A 23,248-nucleotide genomic window follows, 5' to 3' on the forward strand; every position below is an offset into this window, starting at 1 on the left:
CATATCTTGTCATAAAGCACATGATAGATATGAAAGCTTCATAAAATGTGATCTGACAATATTAAATCTTCTGTGTTTGTATGTGATCACATCATCAAAGACAAGCACACAAAGTCATACACATAATTGTGAGATCCTTTCCAGTAGATCCCTCCTGACTACAGTACAAAATTTGTATTTACGATTGTATGCATGTCCTTTAAACATATGTACACAATATATCACAAAATTAAAGCAAAGCTTTACGCTGTTGCAGTGGATAAAGATCCAGTGGGCTGCACAAGACATAAAACTTCAGACAAACAGGCATTTGATTTTCATACCCTTTACAGCAAAAAAAAAAAAAAAAAAAAAAAAAAAAAAACCACAGTAATGATCTCTTTCTAGGTACATAAATAATAAATAACATGAACTGCCACTGAATGTCATAAAACTTATTGTAAGAACTATGATATCATATGTCTCTCTTGAACAAAGTTCAGCGCATGGATTTTTAAGATGCCAGCACTGACAAATAACTCATATTTGCAGACAGGAGATAAGAGCAGGAGCTGTCAAATACATTGTATAGCGGGGCTGACAACTCTATTGGATGGATATGCAAACAGTGGAAATGTACCAGTATTTTCATAATATTAATGTTCTTTTCCAAGATCAAAACACTCTGACTACAGTGTAGTTACGCATTTCTGTTCATGGCCATCATCCACTTTTAAACAAGATACAGAATAGTTGAGTACTAGATGGGCAGTATCAACTCTTTGTATGCATTTGATGGTAATGTCCTTCTGCTTCTCAATTAGTGCTTACATTGGTAATTACATCAGCTGAGAACAAGAAGGGATGTAACAATGCACACAGTCCATGGAGTTAGTACCTTCTGGTTTCTCAAACACGATTAGTGCATTCACATGCACTGACAGGCATTCAGTGTTTCTTGCAACCGTTCTAGTCAAATCACACTGCTAATTACCAGCTTAAATTTCCATAAGAAATATGACAGAAGGAGAGAATGTATCAATATTCATTGCTCACATCAGAGCAGGCCTGCCTATTGTACATTGACCACTTCACCAAGCAGAATGGAGAGTTGTACCTGTATAGTGCCAATGGTAATTAAACCAGGAAAAAAAAGTGGGTGGGGAGGGAGTAATAGCTGGAGTGAAACTGAGTTCCCACATCCCCTTGAATAAAACACACTCATCCTACGAGTGTGAATCGGGCTTGAGAGTGTGCAGTACACATTGTATCAAAAAACACACATGTCTAATGTATGTGAATGAGAGTGTTTTACACCAAATAAACACAGTGGCAATGCTACCAGTCGAGACATTCAGTGCAGTTATAAAGGACACATGATGACTCCTCTTGACAATTTTCATAAGTCCACATTTTCACGACTTGAATCACAAAGACCCTGTCCAGTATTCATCATGTCCACAAAGAATTTCTTGGGAGTGATGCTGGACTTTTCCACAGTAGTCTCTGTTGACAATTCTGCAGCAAACGAAATGACATTTCCACAGCTATTTAGCTCTCATGTTTGATGTAAAGTATCGAAGAGAATATCATCGCATATCCTGAAGCTAAATTTTACACATTTATCAGCAGGAAAAAGCTACTGTAACAATGCATCAACAAAACATGAAATCCGTGGCTATTCTGCCATTTAGATACCACAAGCTATTCTCAAACTTATCATGGAGACAAGAAATGATTATGGATGATGAAAGGGTAGAAAGGCAATCCTAAACCTAATCAGCTCTGAAAGCATGGGTGTGCAGGGGCATAAAACTGCAAATACTGTATTTAAATTGAGTAAGGAAACAAAGTAATGAATGTAATATTTGGTACAACATCTATCAGGACTTTCAGAAGGGCTGCAAAATTAGATAAGTTTAATGTCTATTCTGAGAATTAAAAACATTCTGAGGTTACAAGAAGAGTGCAAAAGCAGGGGAAACTGTTTGAAACATTAGAAGTTTGCATGAAAATCAAATAAACAAATAGAAAGATGAACAGACACCAATGTAATGGGCTTACCTCGTCATACTTCATCTTCATTCAGCAGCATGTTTGGAATGCCATTCTTAATGGGAAACTTTCTTCCAGACTCAGGACATACAAGATTTCCCTCCACTATTTCAATCTGAAGAGAAAAACACACAAAATGCAAAGCAGGTGACAAAATGCATGTAATTGTAATTCTAAATTTATCTTGACACAACAAATGCACTTTATTCCTCCCACTCTATCACTCTGACAATAGGAAAAACTGATCAAAATATTTGGTTGATATTCATAGAGGGTACTACTGTAGTATGCATTTTAGCAAACGAAGAATTGACAGATGATAGCTGATGTGTTGCAGCACGATATTTTCAAGGGGTTACCATTTTCACAATGGTTTTTGGTTATTTGGTGGATGTTCAAAACATGAGTATTCACTTCATTGTAAACAACACTTCAGTACACATGTGGGATTGTTAGCCCATGACCTTGCAGAGAACTCAAGAGGGCTCCCTCCATATTTTGCACACAATACAATCTCTACCCATAACACAGTATAGAGCCTGGACATTGTAACAGGGCAGATGAGGCAAAATGAGCCTCCTGGAATTTTAATGAAAAGGTGAATGAATTAATAACTAAATAATTGATATAATAAATACAGAAGTGAGCAAATGAGTGAGTGTATGAATGAATGATTAATATGTTGAAGACTAGTCTCAGGAAAACCCGAGCAGGTGTTTATGGAAAATGTATGTTATAGCAAAATCAGTTCGTCCTCAACGGGTCAAAATAATGGATGAGAAAATGAATGGATGAGAAAATAAATGGATGAATGGATAAATGCAAAAATGAATACGTGAAACATCACTGAATGAATTATTGAAAGAGTGAGTGAGTGAATGAATGGATTACAAAGTAATGGAATTTTACCCTTTGACATACTTTCGTCAAATAGTGACATTGGTGTCAACCACACATTAGAAGAGGCGATGACATTGTAAACTCAAAACTCTCAAATTGGTTTGTTCACAAAACTAAATAAATAAATAAATAAACTAGAGAAGCACTTTGAGAGCACAGACCTCCGCAAAGCATGCAGCTCATTTCCACCACTGATCTTGTTCTTCCATAGAGATATCAGTGATTTCTACCCTTATGTACTTATAGCATTGTGTGCTGAAAGCCGCCCGATTTCCCAATATAGAAGCCTTTGTTACGCCATAAACCCTCAGCTGCACGGTGCACCTCGCCCTAGCAGAAACTAGAGCACGCACTTTAGTGCACTAATGCAAACCTCAAATACTCGCAGCCTGAACTCCCAAGTTCATTGACCCTACCTGCCAAAATATCAAAAATCCTTCATACATTCCCAAAAATTTCTCGGATCACTACCAAAAGTTAATCGTTTGTTACTTGTGTCATTCTCAACTTTCCTGCAAGTTTCATCCCAATCCGTTGACTACTTTTTGAGTTATTTTTGCACACCGACAAACTAACTAACAAACGAACAAACGAACAAACAAATCAACGGTAACGAAAACATAACCTCCTCCCTTGGCGGAGGTAATAAAAACTATTTTTGGACATAATTTAGCTACTACAACTCTCTATCTTTAAAAGCCAGTATTGCCTTTTTACTGCAATAACTTAAAATTGATTTGTTGAAGGACACCAATCTTTCTTTTTGATGTCAAAGGAGAAAAAAAAAGTGAACTTTGTGTGTGAGACTTGTGAAGCAATCACATGACCATCTGATCTAAACACTTGTTACTAATACAACATATTACCATTTCATTAAAATACAGTGTACACAATATCTGAATTTCCTTATCTAATTTCCAGTCCGATTCTGAAAAAAACCCTGCATTTTGTTTAATTTGAGGGAACTTCCATCATTCTGTTCTTTAAAGTTTACTACAACTGTACAACTATATTCATAAATGCCAACTTGAACAGTGTTGAGGTGCAACTTAAAGTCAACTCGAGGTAGAATTAAATTCTACACTTCCACAGCAGAGTATCCTCATTAAATTGTGAGGGCATCCAGGAAATTTGAATATCCTATTGAGCCAGTTGAGAGTACTTGTGCCAATTCTAAGGGGCTGTTGAGCCTAAAGTGCTACATATGGTCAGTGAGATGCTTTATGGAGCCGAAAGTTGGATAATCGGCAAGATCCTGAAGGATTGTATTCAAGCTGCCGAGATGTGGTTCCAAGAAGAATGTTTAGGATATCTCGGACCGATAGAATAATAAATGAACAGACAGCTCATCAACACTATCATTACAAGAAGGATTTATTATCTTGGAAATGTTTTGAAAAAAAAGAAAAGCTTGAGGACAAAAGGCCCACACAGGAAACTAAGACTGAAGATCACATGGACGGCAATGCCTAGGGATAGTATCAATAAGGCTACTGGTATTACCCCTCTCGAGCTCATCAAGTGCAGCAAGAATAGAGAGGAAGACATGATTGCAGCAAATGTCAGGATCTGACATCGCACCTAGATTGATTGACTGAGAGTGTGTAAGCTCCAGAACACTCCCATGTGAGATCTCACCTCCAACATAGCTCTATGTGCTTCCTTCAAGAACTCTTCATCACTCTCATAGTTTTCCACAGGTTGAGCTGGCAGACTCCCCGTCATGTTGAGCTATAGAATGAAGCATAAAAGAGCACATTTCACACTAGACTGAACATTTCCCCAAACATTTGTGGGGATTTATCAACCAAAACAGAGTTCATTTTTCTTGGACAGTAAAGCAGCCTTTACTACGCTGCTTCAGAGGGCATGGCGAGTTAATTTTTGCCTCCACATAGAGTATTTCAGTAACAGGTCAAAGGATTGTGTACTTTCCATTAATGACCCCAATACTTAGGACATTCATTTCATATTTCTAACACAGTGACATCCCAAATTGTCGTAGAGCTGCTCCATACAGGGAGGGCAATAATATTTACCTGCAATTTTTTAATTAATTTCATTTGAGTTTTGAATGTATCGTCCCTTTTTCCTGTAATTTTTACTGACTGAATCAGATAATTCTTCCAGATCTGCTGATCCCCTTTGATTCATAGACAGACTGGCTGGGTTCAATTCTACATAATCCTCAAATACACAAATTTATTAACTCTAACCCCTTAAGAGTCATCACAGAAACTTTGTGGATTTTATAATAAGTCTGATGAGTTCTGTTGAGACAGGAGTGTCCATTAGCAACATTGTGCCATGCAGAGGGATCAACAGTTCAGCACACATTTTTGCTCAGTTAAGTGCACATATTTAATCTGTTCAACTGTCCACAATTCAACATGTTAATTTTATTTTCTTTATAATGTGAGAAATCATAGAGAATGGCAAGAATTACAAATTAGGCAGTGAAAGGAAACTTATGCAGACAATTCTTGATTTGAGACTTTCTACCTCATAAATGTACTGTACAGCTGCACAGCGCTTAATACTACTACGTGTAGGTACATGCAATTTGTATGCCACTGACAGCAAGCATTTTTATTATCTTAGAATATGACATATATTTGATACTTTTACCAAAGTACAGTTGGAAGAATATGTATAAATCTGTCTGACAGTGACAGACCACTTGAATACACTCACGCTGCTGACAGCATCGTATAGTACAGCCCATTCAATCCTTGGGATCATTCTGGCTACAAAGTCTGGATTGAATTCCACCTCCAGGGTTCTGGTGCTCTCAGCCTGTTGCACAATGATGAAAAGTACATATGTGTAATTCAAATTGACTACTAAATTGTGATGATGATGGTGCATGTCTATATCAAGGCAGCGTATACAGCCACACGCATGTGTCTTAACTCTTTACCATCCAGCCACACGCGTATCAGCATGTACAAATGGTATCCTTCCACGGACCCTGGCAATTTCACATCATAAAACATGTCAAAATTTAGAGTCTATCTGTCTACATACTACACAGATCTACAAACAGGCTAATTTTAGTTAGACTGACTGTAGACTCACATGTACTGGTACCATGCTATACATTTCATGTAATTTCATTTTAAATGGGCCTAAGTTCTATATAAATTATAGGCTATGCTATGCCATCTATGACATTCAATCATGCATACCATATGCATCCATCTCGCATCCATCTCATAGCGTACCGCATATGGTAGTACAATGCAATGTACAATGATGTAAATACATAGACACATCTAGATCTACAAGTTGTAGACATCTACTGTACGCGTAGATTCCTAAAATATGGTAGAGTCCTTACACACATCTTCCCCAGTAGACAAGAGTGACCATTTAGTCCTCGAATTTGAACTTTATTTGCCAGGTTGCTATTTATCTACTGAGAAACCTGAACGTTATGAATTTTTTAGAGGAGATTATGATGGTACCGGGTATGACATTTTTGATGTGTTGGATACAGAAGGACACTTCAAATGATGTTTTTGTGAAAGTAATTGGAATGATTACTGATAAGTTTGTACCAAAAGTTAAACCAAGAGTGAAGGAGAAACCTCTATGGCTGAATAGTTCTGTTAAGCAAGCAATTGTCAAAAAACATAAAGCTTTGAATTGTTATCAAAAGACAAGAAGTCAGAAAGACAGAGACTGCTACAGAAAAGCTAGAAATGAAGTAACTAGAGTGGTATCTGGAGCAAAAAGGGACTTTGAATGCAAACTGATATCTGAATTGAGTTGTAACCCCATGAGTTTTTGGAGGTATGTGCAAAGCAAAACCAAATTTAAACCCTTTTAAAGAATTTTGGAGAAACCAGATGGAGGTATAGCAGTAAACTATGCAGAAAAGGCAGAAACACTGAACAACTTTTTTGCCTCTGTTTTTACACACAACTTGACAAAGACTTATCAAATGTTCCAGTTCTGGATCCCACGATTCATGATGTACAATTATTAGATGCAGTCATTTTTACAGAACAACTTGTGAAAGAAGTTATATTGAAACTTGACCAAACAAAATCCCCCGGTCCAGATAATGTGCAGAATCGTATTTTGAAAGAAATTGTAGATTGCGTTTCGAAACCACTCACAGATTTACTTACTATGTCAATGTCAAAAGGTGAACTTCCAAAGGCATGGAAGAATGCTAATTAATGTTTCTCCAATTTACAAGCAAGGTCAAGGAGATAGGAAGAAACCAAATAATTATCGGATGGCGAGTTGTACTTTGACTAGTAATATTTGCAAGTTAATGGAAACCATTGTTAGAGACAAATTTGTACAATAAAATTTACATGGACTCAAATCTGTTATTAAATTGTCTTCATTGGCATACAGACGGCATAGAGCCGATATGATACAGATTTTTAAGATTGTGAATGGGATCGATGATACATGTATGAAGTCTTCAGAGTTTTTTGAGTTCTCATAATCTGGAGGAAGGACGCGTGGTCATAAATTCAAGGGCGCCAGACAACTCGCCCTCGAGACAAGTCACCCCGAAGACAGCTCGCCCTCGATTTTTGAGGGCGAGTTGTCTTGGGTCCGAGGGCGAGTTGTCTCAAGTGGCGAAGGAATATACCCCAAATGATTGATTTAATTTCAGACAAAATAAAAGCTGCTTCAAAATAATTTTGCATTTATCTGCCTAAGTTAAATATCAGAATGCACACAGTTTCTATTTTCTCTGATTAAAGTCATTGTTAAGATGAAACTTATGGCATTCTGTAATCGCATTTTCCCAGCCCTGAGATCGCAAGAATTGCCGAATCGTCCATGCCCGATCTGAGCTCGCCTTCTGATTCCCATCGGCAAACTGCAATAAATTTTTTGACTTTGAATGCACCTCTTAGACTTCATTTATGATTCAGGTTTGTATTATTGATTAATGATACTAGATAGTGGTTTAAATTCGATTAATATTTCACTGTCTTTGTTTATTCAGCAGAAGAAGAAGTAGAGTCGATCTCGCCCTCGCCCCTTTTTCTCCGGCTAGCGCGGAGTGCATTGTGTGGGCTGCATAACGGGAGCGGTTACGGGAGCACAATGCAGCCCACAATGCACGCCGCGCTAGCCGGAGAAAAAGGGGCGAGGGCGAGATCGACTCTACTTCTTCTTCTGCTGAATAAACAAAGACAGTAAAATATTAATCGAATTTAACCTACTATATAGCATCATTAATCAATAATACAAACCTGAATCATAAATGAAGTCTAAGAGGTGCATTCAAAGTAAAACAATCTACTGCAGTTTGCCGATGGGAATCAGGAGGCGAGCATGGAGATCAGGAGATCGGGCATGGACGATTCGGCAATTCTTGTGATCTCAGGGCAGGGAAAATGCGATTCAGAATGCCATAATTTTCATCTTAACAATGATTTTAATCGGAGAAAATAGAAACTGTGTACATTCTGATATTCAACTTAGGGAGATAAATACAATATTATTTTGAAGCAGCTTTTATTTTGTCTGAAATTAAATCAATCATTTGGGGTATATTCCTTCGCCACTTGAGACAACTCGCCCTCGGACCCAAGACAACTCGCCCTCGAAAATCGAGGGTGAGCTAAATTCAAGATAGAACATTTTCTACTGAAGTACCGAAACATGTAGCGTTATGTAAAGTCCAAAGTGAGACAGTGCTCTTTCTCTCAAAGAGTTAATTAGCGAGTGGAATAAGTTGCCACCATTTGTAGTTGACAGCCCATCTGTAAACAGTTTCAAGTCTAACTTAGAGAGGTTCTGGAGTCATGACAAGAACAAATACAGCCCGGGTAGCCCGAACTAAGTTAGATGGCTCGAACTTCGAAGGGTTCTTTGTCCATATGATGATGTAGGCCTACACAATTTCTGCACAGCGCCCGACAAAAAGTTATCTATGTCATCTAATGACGACACCGAGGGGCAAATAAGCTGTGTTTAACTATATGCCCGTGCCCACATCCAAGGTAACGTAACGTGTTAAAATTTTATGTTTTTTGCCAAATTTTGGATATGTTATTGTTGTCCAAGTAAAACTTCAATTTATTGAAGTAGATCTAGATCTATTGTTACTCACCTCGATTTTTAGTGGATAACCATTTTTGACACCTTTCACGTGTGATGTCAGCATATTGTGCGTGATGAGCTTCATTGCTCTAATGACTGTTGATCGCATCTATTCAGAAATAAAGAGATTTGCTATTTTCACGATTATTCGTGATCGTGCACGTTGTGGGAGGCAAGCAATCATTCGCACACACAACACACTACATACATCGTGGTCTGTCGCATGGAGGAGGCCATTTTGTGCTGCAAAGGATGCTGGGAAGTCCGAGACTCATTTTTCTATCTAGTCTCTGAAACAGACCCGATAAACAAATTCACTGAAATAATACGGTCAGTGGCACACGAGACAGGCTTATGATTTCATATTCATTCTCACGGTTGCGAACACAGAGAGAATATGAGATCGAACTAATGTTTTCATGTTACAAATACGTAGACAAGTAAATGATTATTATCACCATTCAGCCAGACAAGTTGTTGAAATACAAATATTACTAGTACACTACCCTTATGACACTGCGGACAATGCCATGTAGATCTCTACAGACGCAAAGATATTAAATTGGAATTGAGTTTGCAAATTATTTCAAAATAAGTTGTACTCTAAAGTACTTTTGCAAGACAGTTATCCCTTTATTTGCATTCATTGTGAAATCCCGAGGATTAGCAAGAGAAAAAAAAAGATAATTTAAATTGCAAAAGTATGATACACCGTCACACGATTCAACACGAAAATTACACCACACAAAACTGGATTGGCAAAGTTGCTAAATGAAGAGATGAAGAGATTTTCAATGAGGTGATCTTGGCTTTGGTTCACAATATTTTTTTTTTTTTTTTTGCCTGAAAATCATGTTCTCTTTACACATGCCAAATGATGCCCGTGATGAACCACCACAGCAATGTCCTAGTCATTATTACTAACATCTCGAAATTATTTGAAAACTATAAAAGAATTCTACAATGCGTGAATGCAGCTTGTAGCTGATATTTCCATGTATTGTTTACATGTATTATATAGCCTATAACAATATACATATAATCCTGCACTAATTTATTGTTATTATTATTGTTATTGTTGTTGTTGTTATTATTATTATCATTATCATTATTGTTATTATTATTATCATCATCATCATCGTTATTATTATTATTATTATTACTACTACTACTACTACTACTAATATCATTATCATCATTATTATTTTGTCGTTCATCTGTAGGCCGGTACAGTTGTGTGTGTGTTTTGGCGTGTGTGTGTGTGTGTGGTTTTTTTTTTTTGGGGGGGGGGGGTATGCCACGCCTGCTTCAATGTACATAAAATGTCACTGTACGCAAATTTTCATTGTAATTATTTGGTACTGGAGGACATACAAGTTACTTTAAATTTGAATTTTAATAGGTATATAGAACTGGGGTCAAAAAGTTGATGAAGAACAAAGCTAGAAAGTATGCACCTTTTGGGCGCCATTTCATAAAAGATGTTAGGTTAGCAACTCTTCCTGGAATGGCAACTTCCCATAGGAACAACCAATCAGGAAGCTGGATTCTTGTCGTTACCATGACAATTGCCATTCCAGCAAGAGTTGCTATCATATCAACTTTTTAATTGTATGAAATGGGGCCCTGTAGTCACCACACAGCGTTTGCTTTAGTGGGGCTCAATAAAAGACTATCAAATTCTCGTTGATTACGATCATTTTGTGTACAAAGCATCCTGGGATATATCGCTGATGTTGTGTTTGTAGTCTTCGTCGCTGTTCTGTGATTGATCGGAAAGACGACATTGGATACTATTTCCTGCTCTCTGCGATTACCTAAGAGAAAGCAGGTATGTATCAAGTCATGATATGATATTAGATGGGTTCAGGATTTACATCAATTTGATTTTACGCTCATAATTGGTGAGGTATTGAGTCGTATCTACGTTGCTTGTCGTGAAAGATCTGGCAACGTATGCCATCGCTGCTGCTTGCGGTATACGCCTCAACATACACCGGGGTGCGCCCCGCTAGTAAATGGAGCAGTGTGCGGTCACATGTTGACGTGTGTATCCGCCTGTGTGGCTGAGCGACTCGGCCCTCCCATTCCAATCGTATAGCAAAGATTTGACTAACTGCTGTGTTTTCAGCGTCATTCTACTAAATGAATGTTTTATAGAGTCGATTTACCCTGTAAATTCATCCTGTAATTTCTGGGTACCGCGGGCAATAACCGATGGTCTACGTCCTAACGTTACGTGTTCAACACACACGCGTACGTGTACATTGAATCACACGTCCAAACAGATGGGGCCTAAATGTCGGCAGAAGTGATTCCGATCGAGATCTGAACATTGTCACTCAGCTGTAGGCCTCCAAAATGGGGAACAGACTGCAACATCATTGTACATTGCAACAATGACATGATATGAACAGTGTCTGACCTGATGAACATACAATTTATGTACATCTATGTAATTATGTAATGTATGCCGCAAAGTTGACCGAAAAGATCATCGATCAGTCTGTATCTGGTCGTCGGCAGGGATATGTTCCGCGGAGATTGCTTCTGGCTTCACAGATCCCCTCCTATATATACCCGGGGAGGAGAGTGATAATGTCAAAAAAATAAAAGACTCCTCCGGACAGATGGATCTTTCTGTCTAGCTACAAACATGAATAACCGATAACTTTGTCTTAGATTTAAAAAATAAAACAAAACAGCATGTCCGTGTGACCTGTCATGTGGGAATTAATGCATGATGATTTTGTAAATTGTAGATTTCTACTTATAATTTCTGTGGTCATGACCACTGCACTGCTTCTCTGATCAAATTTGCAATCTCTCCTTCCATACGTGTACAAACACTGTAGTCTGTGTACAAGTACATACAGAGGCACAATGCTGTAGTTCATCACACCTGAACAGAGGATACAAGGTATACGTTTATACAGATGAATAATTGAGAGAGATACAGTAAGATGATGTAGGGATGGGGTTCCATTTGCATTGCAGTATATGTAGCCATATCATAGTCAATGAATTTATGTAAATTATGCAAATGTACCATTGTCTACATCTGCATTGTATATATGGGCAGTAAAAGAACACCAGTGAGTGGCACATGCAACAGTCATTTGTGGAGTAAAGATGATGACTACAAAAACAGCAATACCAAGCACATACTGATGATATTTTAGTCTTCAGTTTATTGTTGTCAATGCCATTAGTCCTGTTTTCTGCTTGTGTGGAGTATAGACTTAAAATGATTGCTTGTTCTAACTTCTTAACCAATAGAAAAATGGATACAGTAAGTGTGTCACAAAGCCACAATCCAACCTGTCACACCCTGCCAAAAGCAGCAATACTCAGATGAGTAAACTGTAGAGTAAGGATACTTACTACATTGTAGATCTACCACCATAGAGATGGTAGATATTTTCTCATTTTAAAACTGAAATGTATTATACAAAAAATGGTTATACCCAAAACAACATTGTTTTAGAGTCAAATTTGTTGACAGTGTACAGTATTTTGCAGATTTGTACCAAAAAATTTAATGCAAGAATTATCATATCAGAGTAGAGTTACAACATCATGGCCAAAATGTGACAGTGAGCACCTGTAGTTTCCCTTGAAAGGTATTTTTATGAACAACATACTCAGAGCATTACTTATGTTGGTATCTGTACGCATGATTGTAAATGATTTAGGACTGGTCAGCAGGGCCCAAATTAATCAATGGCCATCATGGCTGTCGATGCCTCTTTGGTTGGCTGTGATGCCCCCCCCCCCCCCCCCCCCCCCCCCCCCCCGAAAAATTATTCTCCAGGCCATGAATTTACCTGCCCTTTTTTATTTGGTCTTCATGCCTCTTTTCTCTTGGCCGTTGTTGCTCCGTCATATCATGCAAATCGAAAGGCCAGTGAATTTATTCAGACTTAAATCAATGTGGTATCACCAGTAATATGTATGTACATTTGTATGTGAGATATATTGTGTGTGTGTGTCTGTGTGTTATATTGCAATTCTCTGGTACCGAAGTGCCTTACATTGTGCTACTTGTCATTTTAGAAGAAAAAATAGCCTTGATGCCTTTTTGACCAGAATTAGCTGCCCTTCAAAAGTAGACTTAATGCCCTTTATAATGGCCTTAGATGCTCCTAGAAATTTTGGGGTATCCAAGGCCACTTTGACCCAAGCTGAAAGTGCCCGTTTAGAAATGGCTGTGACCTTCAAAAATCTTATTTTGAGCTGAGCCCTGGGTCAGCATCTGAGTCTTCTGTTACTCAGGTGGCATTCTGTGCCTGGTTGATATCATATTTTTCTGACTTTGGCTCATCGCCTGGGACGAACCACAAAGGGCTGTCATACTGTAGGTGAAGTTTCAGATACATTATGCGATAACTTTCAACCTATGCAAATGTTTAGGGCCTGCCCCTTTGATGCCATAGACTAAATTATTAATGGTATGCTGCCCTCTAGAGTGACTACCTGGTACAATGAAATACTCTTGAGTGTCTGTCTTGCCTGTTAGAATTTGTGTTTAGATGTACAGTCTGTAAGATAGTCACAGTGTGTCCAGTTGGAGTTTCAGCACTCCTGGTAATGCCTATAAATGTCTGTGATAAATCTCAGAGGAGACTTCTTTCTTTCTTTCTGCAACATCAACATGTCTTTCTTTCTTTTGAAGTTCTAAATTGTTTGTGTTATAGGAATTTCGTAGAACATGTCCAGCGTTCATGAAGTGCACTAATAGCATTTTGAGTATTCAAATTTATGTTACATCCATAGTTGTTAAAAGAAAAAATGTTCATACCTGTTGGTTCTGATGATATTTTGAAATCATCACATTCCATAAGCACATCATTCTGCGTTCCACATGCATGAACTTATTTGTTTTGAAGATAAGATTGACCTGCTTGGAAAAAATGTACATTATTACAGATATCCTGTTGACATATTCTGTATTCTACATTTTGTACAGTGAAGGTTTATAGCTTTGATTGTAAACATATTGGCCCGAATTCATGAAGGTGGTACAAATGAAATTATGGTTTAAACCATGGACAAAAACCATGGAGCGCCAAGTGTCGCACGAAATATTTCGTTACAAAATTGGTCATTTCGTCGACAAAATGACCGTTTCGTAAACAACATTATCATTTCATGGACGAAATGTTCATTTACATGTACATGTAGTTACAAAATGTTGTCATTTCGTTACAAAATAATAATTTCATAGACGAAATGACTGATTTCGTAATGAAATATTCCATACGACACTTAGCGCTCCATGGTTTTTGTCCATGGTTTAAACCATGGTTTTTGTCCATGGTTTCATTTGTACCACCTTCGTGAATTCGGGCCTTTGTTTGCATTCATACTGTACAGCTGTACATTTGTATGTCTGCAGCTAATTTAGAAAACAGTATGAAGTTAGGTAAGGATAAGCATTTTGTTGTGCTTAGTTTAATCTTCCTTTATTTCATAAATTTGTGGTTTTATCCCTTAAATGTCCTAACTATGCAATAAAAGTATCATTTTATGATCATACTAAACTACAGTGCTCATTGATATACACAGAAAATCTAGCCCAAGTACTCAGGACCTAAACACTTAAAGTTGCTCATTTTTTTATCCTCCCTAAGAATTGTTCGTTGTTTCTATAAGTGTCCATGAAATACTGATGAACAAGAAAACATACATTATATCCATAATTACAGACTTGAAATACAAACTAAAACAGTACCTTTCATATCCTGTATGTCAAGTGTTTGATTAAATCAGACTGAGTCATCTTACAATAACTACATTGCACATATGAGTGTACGTGATACAGATATAATCTAAAACAAGAATATAACCTGACAAAAAGAGGTGTGGTTGTAAAATAAATGGTTAGATCTCAGATCAGTGGTCTCATAGTGTGTCTTGCTTCAGTCTGAATGTCTATGACAGATCAGTGCATGAATGGCAGTTGGTGTTAAAGCCATTGATAAAGGTTTAGTTGTAGTCTCAGGGACTGCTAGAATAGTTTCTGTCCAAAACTCATGATCGTTCAAAAGGTCACAACTGTTCCATTTCAACACTTGGCACAGGTGATAGAATTTGATATTTTCTTTTTCATTATATATACCCCATAACTTTTATTCATAAATAGGAATCATATCAACTCTTGGAACTCTGCTTTTTTTCCCTAAGTTTTTTTTTTTGTCCATTCATTTTAGTGATCTAATGATACATTGCTGCTTCTGATCACTATAGGGATAGCACAGATGAAGTGGTTTGATATGTTGTGCACTTGGCATGAAATGTGACTGTGTGCTCAGTTCATAAAAGTCATTGCTAGGATATTTTGTGTGCGAGACAATCCAATGTAGGTAGCAAGATAAGGGGAATGTAGCTTTCAAGGATGTGTTAAATATGATATACAAAGTGTATATTACTTAGTTGATGGCTCACATTATGATAATGACATGTGAGTTTGTACATGTATCTTTTAATCGGGGGAAGTTGGTAGTGGGTGGGGGAGGAGAAAAGGGACATCGGAAATCGTAATAGGTACGATGTAAGTGGAGAGAATCGTGTGAGGGAGATGAAGACATGGAAATTAAAGGAAAATAAATGAGATTAGAACTATACATTGAAGAAGAGATTAGTGACCTGGGTCCCCATTTCATAAAACTTGCTATCAGTGATAAGTTGTGATAGTTGTCACAAGCTACTGAAATCTTTGCATCTGATTGGCTGAGAGCAAATTTGTCATAGAAATGTAGCAGTTGTCACTGATAAGCAAGTTTTATGTAACAGGACCCAGATCTTGGAAAGAAAAAAGGAATTAGCAAAGAAAGATATATAATGTGCTAAAACAAAACACATTCTTGCGTGCGGATGTCTCAAAATGTGTCTTTATAGTGAGTTGAGCATATGATGGGCACTTGGAATGGATCCTCATCATCAATTTAGTAGCAGATAGCATCTGACGACAGAAAAGATTTCATGGCAAGCCAACCAGGATGGATTCCATGCTGGTGATTTACAAATCTATATTTATACCATGATGGCCTGTCTGGTTTTGATGCCTTCAAAATTTCCAGTGAAACTGAAATGATCTTTTAGGTCTGGTGAAGTGCTTTGAAATACTTTCATTAATGTGAGGGAGTATGTGCGTGTGTATGTGTGTGTGTGTGTGTGTGTCCGTGTGCATGTATGTTAGAGGGAGAGAAAATGATGTGTGTATGGATGGGGACTGTTTTCAGTCTGTCAAATAAATACATCAGGGTAATGTAAAGATTTGTTAAATATCATCACAAGTTTTTGAAAGTATGTACTTGAAACAAACTTACTAATTTCAGGACCAGCATTGTCTTCATGATGATAGGGCTACTAGAAATTCAGAAGCAGACAATACCAGTTCTGTTGTCATTTTTTTTTTGTGTTTGTTTCCTTCACTTACATATTGTTAGGTATATTTTTTTCACTTGCATACCAAGTGTAAAGACAGCATCTTTCATCCTGCACAAAGACCCTGGCTCCAGTCCTGCTAGAGCTGGGCTTGGCTCATTAACTATGCATACCAGTGGATGGAGGGAAGGATGGCATCATATGGTATGGGAGACGGGCCTCTTCCTGGTATATTTATACATCTACGTGTAAGCAGGAGGAGAGTGATGTTGATGCTAGTCTCAGTCAAGGGACTCCATTCATATTACTTTTTTAACTGCAACACAATACTGGACTTGTTTACAGCTGTTGCAAAATAGTCTTGACTTTACCTTATGAAAAAAAAGAAAATCGGACATTTGTGTACTTAATATGTGCTTAATTTATTTCATGAATTGATAGAAAGTAAAGGAAACTGTGTCATCAACAAGTCTGACCACCTTTTATGTCACATCATTTTGTGATCTCAAGTTTACATCATGATAAAAAGCAATTTTCTTGCGAGATCAAACAGATACATGTATACATTTGGTCCATCAGTGATTATAATATTTGCTACAATTTTGTAGATGGCCACAATTTTGTGTTCACATTAATTGGAAAAATAACAATGTCTATTGCTGTCAAGAGTGCTCAAGTTTCAGAAGTTTTATGCTGTGATGCAAACTAATTTCTGTTAGATATACAAAATATAATTACCGGTACATTGTAGATATGATGTTTAGGAAAGAAGACAATAAGTTATGTTGCTTCATCATCAATAATGGATGGGCGAATGTTGCATAGCTCTGAACTGTGTATTCTACCATGCTGTAGTCCCATCTGTTCATATTTCTGTTCCTCATTTATGGCTTGGAGGATTATGGGGCACTTTGAACATTACTAGTATGTGAATATGTGTAAACCTCAATGAAGATATTGACGCTGTCCATAGACCTAAGCAAGTATATCTGTGGCATACATGTATACTATAAATTTGATATTTGGGGCCTGGGCGACAAGGTAGTCACCATTTTTGTTCTTACAGATTGACCGACGGTCACTTCTTCCAATGCTAGACTTAGTTGGATCATAAAACAAATGACTGACAGCAATGAGGATAAATTGATTTAAAGAGAGTCAGTTGTCAGATATGATGGTTCTGTGATTGAAATGATCTTTGCATATGCGTGGAGGTTGCTGCCCCCACTGTCATTATTCGTAAACCATGATTGGCAAAGGCCTGCTCGAATAGAAATGCCCATCAGTGAATATGTACGCTGAAGCGTATGCTCATTGGTAATGGTCAACTTCGCGCAAGCAAGATTCTTCGGCTGCAACTTTGCTGCGTAAAAATTGTGCAATTCATAACAGGGATTACGAGCCAAGTGCAATCATACACGATCAAGATGTACAGTGATGCAAGTTTGTGGTGAATAGTCAATATTCGTGGTACAGCTGTACACTTGTAGTTGAGAACAGTTGCTTTACTTGGAGATGATTGGGAAACTCTTCAGAATATTCACAGATTGCAGGAAGACTTTAAATGATCAGTACTCCCCATTGCAAAGTCCTTCCTTCTTGTTGTAGCTGGAATTTGTCTTTTGTTGTTCAATTTCCTTAGCCAAGATTCAGTCCAACCTTATGTTTCTGTTCCTCCCCCCTCCACCATGAAAGGACAAGTCCACCTTCATAATACATGTGGATTTTATTGTTGTACACTTGTGACATCACAAGCTGTACATGTAGTAGTCTTCTCATGCAGCAGTGACTAAGCAGAAACTTCAAACATTTAGATTAACTTTTAAATGGATTGTCCGATTTTCCTCAAAATCTTGCCGATATGTTCAGTTATTGCTGTATTCCCTCAATTTACATGTCTATGAAGGTGAGCTTGTCCTTTAAGGCATGCAGCTGAAGGGCTGCTACCTTCTGATATTCTTTGAGTACCTCTGTATTGGAAACTTGGTTATGGCTTTTTGCAGGAAACTCACGAGACACACAAGCAAACATGTTTGTATTTGAGATAAGGTGTTCATCTTAAATCAATAAAAACAAAATGACAGATGCTCAGATGTGATAGCAAGATGCAGTTAAGACAGCATTTTAATGTTTTTGTTTTTTTCAGCTGGTAAGATTGAGCTTAATAGAATTTGTTCCTGTCACTTTGAATTCATGCCTTGATTAGCCATTATTGTTAAAGAGAAATAAAATTGAGCTGTAGAAAGGTCAAATCAAATATGTGTTGGACACTACATTTGTATATTATATTGTGTTCAAATGGATTCTTAATCTGAGCTATTTTGAGATCGTAAGGCTTGTTGTAAAAATGCGTCAGCTGGTTGGTGACCTATAGCTTTTGCATTGATTCTACATGTGATGCGTATTATTTATAGATACTGTTTGACTCACTCTAGAAGGGTTTTAACTGTGTTTGACACTTATGAATGTCCTCCCTGCTCCCATGTGACACTGTGTAGAAGATGGCATCTGTGTGAGTGGGGTCTTCTTTGACTATCAGCAGAAGTCCTTGCGTCAGATCTAATGTCTCCTCGAAGGTCACAGAGGTTGATGGTATAAGTTTCCAGGGAGAGGAGATGATGAGGATGAAGTGAGGGGGGGGGGCAGAACTCTTTTAAAACTGTGCTTGCAGTTAATATCTTCCCGCGCTACATCTGGCTCGTGGGAGCGCGGGATGCTCTCCTCCCAACACCGGGAGACGAATACCCCAGTCTCTCCTCTCCTCTCTTAGTAGACAGTTGGTAGTGTCTGGGAGAAGTGGCGCAACATCGCCTTTGTCCATCTCGTTCAACATCTCAACCTCCTCTTCATCTCCGTGTTGCAGTTGCTTGTAGGGATAGATGTCAATAGCTTCTTTTCTTCTCCCCCCTCTTTCCCCCGTCTGTGTATATATTTATCTATTTTTTTCTGTCTCGCGGGAGATCAAAGATTCTTGGTGAACAAGGAAATAAGAGAGAAAGCGTGAGGCGTGTGCTCGCATATCAATCATTCCAGCAGACTGCGGAATTACAAGGATTTATTGGATTATACACACATAAAGCGTTGGAGCGGTCGACTGGCCATTAATCCCAGTGTTAATCGTGCTTGTAATTGGCAGCTTTCGACGAGGTACAGTCTCACTTTCACTTTTTTTACCTCTGTGTATTTGATAAGATGTGCAAGTGATGTGCAGGTGATTCAATCCCTAACAATTGTTATTGTTTTCTTCCCATTATTAACTCATGTTCACTAGCTTCCACTGACTTCTCGACAGATAAGCTCGTTGTCATGGTGATAGGGCCGTATTTATATTCTCCCTGTCATTGCTGTGCACATATCTCAGGGTGTGATTACTGAGGCATCTACATTCATCCACTGCCTAGCTTTGGACGTCACAATCCAAATCAATCAAGGATTCACCAGCAAAACATGTACTATGAAGAGGGCGGTTGCAAAGTTTCCTTTAGGTAAAGACGTATCTACTAGGAAAAGGAAGACATCTTAAACAGCTGAAATTCTTATGGCTTGAGCAAGAAGAAATGAGAAGTATTTGATGAATTTCATGTTGAAGGATCAATGTCATGCAGAAGTGCAAAAAGGTCCATATTTTCATTTCTTTCTTATCTCTGTGTGTGTGTGTGTGTGTGTGTGTGTGTGTGTGTGTGTGTTGTGTGTGTGTGTGTGTGTGTGTGTGTGTGTGTGTGTATGTGTTTTGTGTTGTGTGTTTTTTGAGGGGGTTGTTTGCTGAATTTTAGGATATTAGGCCGAGTCAAAAAAGAAACCAGTTTCTCGTCCTCGCGCGCATCGATTTTGGCCGCCGCATCGATTTTTTTACTATTTACTATTTTCAAAATGGCGCTGAAAATACCAAGAAATTCATAATTCTCGTCCCAGCCCGCTCCCCGCCCGCATCGATTTTCAGTTGCCGCATCGACTTTTTTGATATTTACTATTTTTTCGGCCGCCGAAAAAAAAAAGAAGATCGACAATATTCACCTACCAATCGTGACGTCTCATTTCTAATTTTTACGCCTTGCGTCCTCTACTTAGCTGTAGACTGTAGTACAGCTGTAGCTTCTGTGTGTAGTGCGTATGTAATAACGCATGCATTTCACACTGCGAGCTCGGCCGATCGGCAAGAAGGAATGACCCACAAAGCAGTCGAACTGCACTGTGTGTAGTTGGATGGGCGGCGCGGCGGACCGGCCTACTGGGCTGTGATGTACAGCGCACTCGGTACGTCGTGAACGCGATAGCGGCAACATTTTTGCGAACAATCGCTGTTATTCCACGCATATTTCGCGCGTTGTTCGTATTTTTCCCCGTTTCTGATATTCTAAGCGGATGAATTGTACTGTACAAATGCTTGTGAGGATTGTACGGTATCGAGTTTGTATACATTTTCATGTCATTGTGACTATGTGCATGTGTGTGCAGTGTCGGAAGGTACGGTGCCAGCAGGGAGGTCCACACCTCCCTGGTGCCAGTGCAGTGGCCGTGCCGCACCGTATATCGGCAAAGTGTGCGTGTTTTGTAGCTGTCCAGGGTCCCCATCCCCTGGTCTGTCACGGCGATACATTCTATTTTGCAGAGAAAATGAATGCGCTTTTCCAGCAAATGTAGAATTATTAAATGGGTGTATCTACAAAATAAATAACTTTTCCACGGATTCTGGTTTGTCTCGTATTTCTGCGGGATACTTTTCTTCACGATGTAAATTCACGGACACAGCCGTGAGTGGTATCATCTGTAGTGTGTACTGTTATACAATCATTCATCATCCAAATAATGAGTGATTATCAAATGTCTTTTTAGAACATGAAGAAACATCTTTAAACGTTTAATGCTAGAATGCCATATCAGTATCATTTTGACATCCATCTGCAATTGTACAAGCCAGTTTCCAGTTGAATGTGCTACAATTGTACTGTGAAGAACTGCAGATATACATACCAGCTGTGTGGACACAAAAAGTCACAAACACCAATAAATAAAGCTAGTGTTTTGAATATCATGGAATTTATTTCAGTCGTACATTTGTTGAAAGACATGTTTTATACCTGTTTCAATTAATAGCACAATACATCAGAATTGCAAGTACACTGGTATCAGAAAAGCCATTACAACACTAAATACCAGTATTAAGATGGTCATTTTCCCTTGACATCTGTAGTGGAAAGAAAAAGCAAATGTATTTCTGCATGCATGAAGTTTCATTTCAAGTATGGCACATATATCTATTTGTTTGAAAATGCACAGAGTGCAGGCAAGACGTACACTTGGGACCTGGTCTCATAACACAGCTACCAGAGTGATGTTTCATTTCATAAATTGAATATAGGAAATTGTAAAGCCCTCTCTCGTTACCTTTCTCAGAATTACCGGACGAGAAACACATATTACTTTCATTTTGACGATCCTTGAAAAAATAGTAAGATATCAAATAGTAAGGACCTCCCTCATCGCCTTGCTCAAAAAACCCGGACGAGAAACTACTTTCTTTTTTTACTTGGCCTTATCCTACTGTCGTATGCGGTTTGTGTTTGGTTATCTGTCTTTATGAGCAAGAACAGCAGGTGATCATTTCATACAATGTATTTACTGAAATTACAGTATGATATCACTCCCCAGACCATTTAAAGATTTTATCTTGATATCAAACAGTAAAAGTTGCAGATTAGTGAAAATCAGAGCAAATTATGACCAATGATGAGAAAGTTCTGACCATTTGAATGACAGGACTTTGTCCAGTGTGCTGTCCTGTGAGTTGTTTCATTGTTTGTTAATTATCACATGTTGGACACCTTTTCCAAAATACATTGAATTGGCTTTGTACCTAAATTGACCAAGAATAAACAATAAGGATTTTCTTGCTCTTACGCTCCTTGCTTTTACATACAAAGTAAAACTGTTGTGTTTTAAGGCAATATCTTTCATGTATCTAGATCCATGAATCCTTTGTTGTTTGTATTTTTAAAGAAAGAGCATTGATTCTATCTGCATTGTAAAAATACACATTGAAAACAAGTAATGTGTGTGAGAGAAATTAATTTTTTTTTTGCCACGACAGGTATTTCAAATGTCCATTGGATACAATGGCTGTTGCTGTACTGAGATTTACAGTGTAAATGGCTGCAATGTTCTAAATACAAAACAGTATATGTCTGATTGCATTGATTTCTCGATTTTATTTTGTGATTTCATTATTCGTTTTTTTTTTATTATCCTAAGCATGTAAATAATTGCTTTCAACAAATGGCTGTTGTTTTTTCAGCAAGGTTGTACAGTAGTACATGATTATAACAGATAAGTTAATACAATAGTATCCTACAAAATGATATACAACACATTGACAGAATAAAATAAAAAGGAACAAAAGTTGCAGTACATGTAAGTAAAGATTAATACAATATGTAACACAGTTAAATATTGACACATCATCAGTCATTGAATATGATTATCTCATATTCTTATAATGTAATCATACTTTGGAACTTCTTTGTTTTCCAGTTCTTGTCAAAGGAACTATTTTGTATAATTCAATATGTAAAATATATGAAAGGTTGGAAGGATTGACTATGAATGAACTTTTCCTCGAATTCAATATGATTTGCATTCATTGCGAGTAGGCGTGTAGTGTAATCCTTTGGCATGATATTCAACCTCTACCAGACCTTTAACACATTTCTATACCTTTAATCATGTGCAGAGTATAGTTCTGCGATCATTCTGTGAGCCCATATGGTTATCGGGAGATTCTGACTATCTTTGTACGATTGCAGGCTGCGGAGATTGAGATGCCATATGTTCACAGGGGAATCGCAGA

General features: G+C 37.9%; 2 protein-coding genes across 3 annotated transcripts in view; one reads left to right on the forward strand and one right to left on the reverse strand.

Annotated features, from left to right (window-relative positions):
* Positions 1-1,398: 1,398 nt before the first annotated feature.
* LOC139737605 (multifunctional methyltransferase subunit TRM112-like protein) lies at positions 1,399-9,156 on the reverse strand. Its single transcript, XM_071648285.1, has 5 exons — positions 9,026-9,156; positions 5,629-5,730; positions 4,573-4,665; positions 2,044-2,149; positions 1,399-1,497 (listed from the first exon to the last, which is right to left on the reverse strand). Exons 1-4 carry the CDS (start codon positions 9,122-9,124, stop codon positions 2,048-2,050), a joined length of 396 nt encoding a protein of 131 aa, XP_071504386.1. The 5' UTR covers positions 9,125-9,156; the 3' UTR covers positions 1,399-1,497; positions 2,044-2,047.
* A 1,599-nt stretch (positions 9,157-10,755) lies between these two features.
* The window catches only part of LOC139737606 (tau-tubulin kinase homolog Asator-like), a 44,746-nt gene continuing 32,253 nt past the window's right edge, over positions 10,756-23,248 (forward strand). The window contains exon 1 of one of the 2 annotated variants that reach the window (XM_071648286.1): positions 10,756-10,846. The gene's annotated coding sequence lies outside the window, so the exon portion shown is untranslated. Of the gene's footprint in view, positions 10,847-19,231; positions 19,552-23,248 lie in introns of those variants that run through there. The other variant, XM_071648287.1, reaches the window with a different exon arrangement.

This window comes from Diadema antillarum, unplaced genomic scaffold (assembly GCF_040938485.1).
Source record: "Diadema antillarum isolate AM-2024a unplaced genomic scaffold, OU_Dant_1.0 seq00000696_RagTag, whole genome shotgun sequence".
Taxonomy (NCBI): Eukaryota; Metazoa; Echinodermata; class Echinoidea; order Diadematoida; family Diadematidae; genus Diadema; species Diadema antillarum.

Excerpts from the sequence above, each read along its gene's own strand:
- LOC139737605 (XM_071648285.1), bottom strand. The coding sequence starts at position 9,124 with ATGCGATCAACAGTCATTAGAGCAATGAAGCTCATCACGCACAATATG. Across the intron at positions 4,666-5,628 it reads TATACGATGCTGTCAGCAGC|CTCAACATGACGGGGAGTCT; the intron begins GTGAGTGTATTC and ends TTCATTCTATAG. Across the intron at positions 2,150-4,572 it reads CACATAGAGCTATGTTGGAG|ATTGAAATAGTGGAGGGAAA; the intron begins GTGAGATCTCAC and ends TTTTCTCTTCAG.